The sequence below is a fragment of the Lactuca virosa genome, chromosome 1, assembly GCF_052849685.1.
Source record: "Lactuca virosa cultivar CGN04683 chromosome 1, Lactuca_virosa_CGN04683_v6, whole genome shotgun sequence".
Taxonomy (NCBI): domain Eukaryota; kingdom Viridiplantae; phylum Streptophyta; class Magnoliopsida; order Asterales; family Asteraceae; genus Lactuca; species Lactuca virosa.
The window spans coordinates 147,972,438-147,977,827 of NC_136426.1; the positions used below are offsets into that span (position 1 = coordinate 147,972,438).

Genomic DNA, 5,390 nt, shown 5'->3' on the forward strand with positions numbered 1-5,390 from the left:
TTGGAATTGACGACTAACGGACCCAGGGACCAGGCGGGTAATAAAAAGAAAACGTGGGGATGGTCCGAGTGCAAAACAAAACATAGGGACCAAACGCGCAACTTTAGCCAAACCACAGGGACTATTTCAGTAATTTGTTCTTATATAAATTAACTTTTGTTAAAAAAAATAAAAAAAAACATGACAAAAATGGCAAACCATCATTTTTTAAATGACAAAGTTTTAAAGATGTAGGACAAATCCTACATGGTGCTAGCAAAAAGGATATGACTAAAATAATACCTCTCTCTCTACCCTAATTATCAAAATAGTTCGAAGTTTAATATAAAATTGTAAAGAAATAAATATAGCCATACATTTCCATTTACAAATAACAAAGTCAACTTAGACAGTATTCATCTTCCAAGGTGCCTCAAAATCTTTCTATTGCAATTCTTGAATCACGTAGAACAACAATGGTCAAAAACGCCAACATTCCAAAACCTAAACAATCTCATATATCTAAAAAGATAACAATTTTCAATAACTTTTAACACCAATCCAAAAGAATCATGTCTAATCACATATTCCCATAAAAACAACACATCAATCAACCATTTTCACTAATCCCAGAAGACTCACCAACATCTTCAACTCTCACCACTTCTTCAACCACTTTCCCCCTATTCCCAACTCCATCCACCACCTTATTAAACCGGTCAACCCAAACATCATAATCAACCACATACGGTGTTCCAACAAGCCCATCAACATAATCAGCAAACGCCTTCAACAAAGCCGACACCTCACCTAAATACTGCTGAATCACCCTCTTGGCCCACAATCTTTGCCGCCACCTCAGCGCTGACTCAATCGAATCCGCCTCCTGTTGACTCGCCATTTTTCCACCACAAAGATAGTAAACAAGATACACAAGACTCTCACAATCAGAAGAAGGACAAAGCTTCCCATGTTGTAAAGCATGAGACGATGAGAATTGTAGGTTAACAGCTGGACACGTGTCCTTATCATCCAAAACCGCCCGACCCCACGAAACTAATATATATAAATCGTTTGTTTTTATAATATTTTCGGGACAGATGTCGCCATGCTGGACGTTTGCTGACTTGGCGCTTTTTAGAGCGGAAAGACAATCGCGACAACATCGGATCACATCATGGGAAGTAAACGGGATGGTTTTGGTTGACAACGGGTCGCCAGTGGGGTGTACGATAAGAATCGGTGTACCGCATGACGGGTGATCGCACCGGCCTTTCGGGTTCGGGCGGGTACAAGTGCCCGAATGTAGGATCCGACCCGAGTCCACGATTTGTGGAAGATTTTTACTACAAATTCCATGATCCCGGAAAATGTTCAACACTTTTGTTTGCCTTTGGACTTGATACCATAAGCTCATGTCTTCCCATGAGGGTTCTAATCGGGTCGGGTGGGCCCCCACATATAACATCAATGGTTCCGTAGGGAACTCTATAGAAAAAGCCGTATAGCAACATCCATTCCACCCGTTAATCAATCCATTCACTTGAAAACTTCTATGATTCCGGTCGTCCCGATTCCGGAGATCTTCCAATTCCAAGACTTCGCCTTGCTCGAGCTTCAACCGGTTATCTCGATCGCATTTCTCGTCAAATTTCACAATTTCGGGTTCATTACGAAAGGGTATTATCGACTTTTCGCCCTCTACGAGGCGTCGCTCGACTCGCCGTTGATGGAGACGAAGGGCGTGATCGGACGCGAGGGACGTTATCGTCCTTTTCGCGTCTCCACTCCATTGAGCAATCGAATAGTAAGTTGCTAAAAGTATTTGCAAACATCCTAAATCTCTCCAATTTGCATTCCCTAACTTGTTCCATATCCGATCAACTCGAGAAACGTTAACTTCCGCGTGATTTGTTATCCAATTCACCATCGAAAAGTACGGATTAGGATTCCCGGACGTTAAATCAAGTTTCCCGAGGTCGCCCTCGAGTTTAACCACACCTCCGGAATTGGAATCAAGAACTAAAACGTAAACGGAATCACTACTACCGGTTCCATACTTGCTTAACATTCTCGAAAGCAATATCCGTGCCCCGTAAAATAAAGCTTCGGAAATAGAAGAACACGAGAGTGTCGAATTGGATTCATTTCCGATTCCGATTCCGGGTCGGAATAACGCAAACTGGACCACCTGGTCCCACCTGACATGTGGGTCGGCCTCGTTTTTTAAAACCAAGGCCGACCCACAGAGCGAATCGAGCCGTCTTCTCGATATCGCTTTTTCTACGGTATAAAATTTCGACCCGGAATATCGGGGACACAAAATGGAATATGGGGATGACCCGTTTTCATCCCAAAATGTATGCCATAAGGAATCGGAAATAGCATGTAAGAAATCTTCTAGGGCTAAAAACTCAAGTTCTTTTGAGTTATGGGAAATTGGCATTCGGTGTAATTGTTGAAATAATACGGATTCTAAAGCGAAATCTAGGGTTTGTAAGTCTTCGAGTTGAAAGGGTGATGTGAAGCCATGTGAATTCTCGTTGACCCATTCTTCGAGGTGTTGACTGAATAAGTCAATGTCTGTGAGGTTTTTTGCACATTCTTTAGCTGCTTTTAATGCTCGTTTTGAAGTGGATATGCTCGATGCACTTCGTGAGGAGATAACTGTGTGTAGATAGATGCATTTATGAATTATGAGTTATGGAAAGTTAGGATTTGAATGGAATAATGAATTCAGATGGATTAATTCTGCAAACCTGATGATGTCTTTCTAAAACTTCCGTCCAGACTTTGCCCACCAAATGAGCCGGAATCATATTGATGTGAACCTTGTAAGAAGTAAAAAATTAGTATATCAAGCAAAGAAATCAAAAGGCTGTATACATTAAGAGTTAAATATGTATTAAGATTCCAGAATCATACTACAATACTACTAATCCTAAGACATTAATTTACATTTATGGTGTAATTCAAAATAATATGCGTACAATTCTCTTTCATATGCCCTTTTCTTTTACAAAATGGGGGATCTTTGGAAGTGATTCTCAAAGTGATTATTGCTACTTGAAGAATCATAATCATACAATCACATGCTTAAAGTTGGATAATTACGTAATTTTATATTCTTACATCTCCACACAGATCATAAATATTAAAAAAAAAAAAAGCATCATAATCACTTTCTACCAAACACCCCCTTATGCCAATGACCCATTGGGGAAAAAGTGCACATATAACCTAGCATAAGCAATCCACAAGCATTACATATAAGAAAATCTAATAAGCTAAAAATCAAGTTCTTTTCAAATCGCAAACAGATTATAGATGTCAAAATGTCTAATTTCAGCACAAAGTAATGAAAGGGGAAACAATCTATACATTCAGGAGACTACATTTTGCGAAAGATATTATGAACCCAAAAGATGAGCGTAAGTACCCAAGAACACACACACACACACATATAAACACAAACAAAGAGGGAAAGAAGAAAGAAACTTGATATGAACTCACCTATTTGCATATTCGTGTCTGAAAATGCGAAAAAGCTCCAAGATTCGCAAACCCCAGAATGGGTTTTGTTGTGGAGACGCTATTTAGCATATTCCAGAAGCTAAAACGAGATGCAATTACTCACCATGGAGCCCAATGTAGCACAAAGAATGTACCCCTAATTACAAAGACAGATAGAGTGACAGAGATGTGTGATTATGATAGAAAATGGTAGAAAGAATGAGGGAAAAAGAAACAACATGCCAATAAAGAAAAACGAAAGGGAAAGAAAAACACCAAGGCAACAACTTACAATGATGGAGATGATGTTGATGGTGCTTCCCACTCTTAGCTCCACCCACACCCACCTAGGTTTTGGATTGTTTTTTATTAATGAAGGAATATATAAAAAATGGTGGTTTTTTTGTAAAAATTTGTAGTATCCAGATGTGGTTGGTGGTTGTTTGGTGTTTTTTTTGTAGGTTTCTTGTTTCTTGTCTCCTTTTGTTCTTTGCCTATCTTTAAATCTTTCTTTATAAGCTCACTTGATTCCCCAAGAGACCCCATTTCAATGGCAAACATTAAAAGTAATTTCAATCACAATTTCCGAGGTGTGTAAAGATTAAAGAGTGTTCTTTTTTTTTTTTTCAAATAATATAGTGTAAAATTGTATTTATTTTCATTTATTGTGAGTTTGATGCTTTGATTGTTGGATGAGTTATGGATTTTTAGGTGTGGCGTAAAGTTTGCTACTTTTTTGTAAATTCATTTTAGATTTTAAGTTACTATTTACCTATTTACTTTATGTTTTACAAAGAAAAAAATATATTGTAATCGGTATCCTTTTGAGTTAACTAAATGTTAATTAAAATTAGGGATAATGACTTAAAAGGGTAACATATTATTCGATTTGTACACATTTGGTCACTAAGTTTTTTTTCGTCCACATTTACCCCTTAAACTTGTTAAACTGTACACATTCAGTACTTATGACTTGTTACTCCAGGTTTGCCGGTAAAATGACTTGATAGGGTAATATATTTTTCATTTTGTACACATTTAGTCTTTAATATTTTTGTATATATTTAGTCTTTAACATTTTTTTTTGTTTCAAAATAAGTCCTTTTTTGTACTCATTCAGTACTTATGAATGATTTCTTTAGATTTTTTTCACGAGATCTTACGTGAGAATATTATTGATTAGGTGCTTGGGGTTGTTGATGCTTATGTCCAATGCGATCTCGACTGCTTGGTTGCGTAAGTCTTATGGTTTGGCTTAGGTCTTGTATTTTGAACATCGTAATTTCTTCATACGATATCAGATTTTAAGGATCTTTATCCACGTGTTCATTTTTTGAGTCTACTACAACTTTTATTAAGATTACTCCCGTTAAAATGTAATATATTTTTACTAACGATTTTATAAAAAAAAAACATACATACATGCATTCATAAAAAAACGTATGGACAGGGGAAGGCGCAGTAATACATAGTAGGTGTTGCCGAGATGAAATAGGTGTTGCCGATACATGGAAAATAGGTATAAACGAAAAAAAAAGCGAAAAATTTTCCACTGCGAACAGAAAAAACAGGAGTTGTCGGTGCAACACCGGGACCATACTAAATCCGCCACCGCGTATGGATATAAAAATCGTGAGTAAAAATATATTATTTTTTAATGGGAGTAATCTAAATGAAAGTTGTAGTAGACTAAAATACGAACGCATGGATATAAAGACCGTTAAAATCCGAGATCATATGAAGAAGTTATGACGTTCGGAACACATGATCTAAGCAACCAAGTAGTCGAGATCGCGATGGATATAAACATCAAAAGCCCCATACACCTCATTAATGAATATCCAACGGAAGATTTCGTGAGAAAAAACTAAAAAATCATTCATAAGTACTGAATGAGT

General features: G+C 37.2%; 1 protein-coding gene across 1 annotated transcript; it reads right to left on the minus strand.

The window, feature by feature from the left end:
* Positions 1-400: 400 nt before the first annotated feature.
* Positions 401-3,958, minus strand: LOC145159888 (uncharacterized). The gene is made up of 4 exons (XM_079078943.1): positions 3,785-3,958; positions 3,493-3,649; positions 2,739-2,810; positions 401-2,646 (listed from the first exon to the last, which is right to left on the minus strand). Exons 2-4 carry the CDS (start codon positions 3,500-3,502, stop codon positions 590-592), a joined length of 2,139 nt encoding a protein of 712 aa, XP_078935069.1. The 5' UTR covers positions 3,503-3,649; positions 3,785-3,958; the 3' UTR covers positions 401-589.
* Positions 3,959-5,390: the final 1,432 nt, after the last annotated feature.

Coding starts and splice junctions, on each gene's coding strand:
- LOC145159888 (XM_079078943.1), bottom strand. Junction 2,647..2,738: donor TTTTAGAAAGACATCATCAG/GTTTGCAGAATT, acceptor ATCTACACACAG/TTATCTCCTCACGAAGTGCA.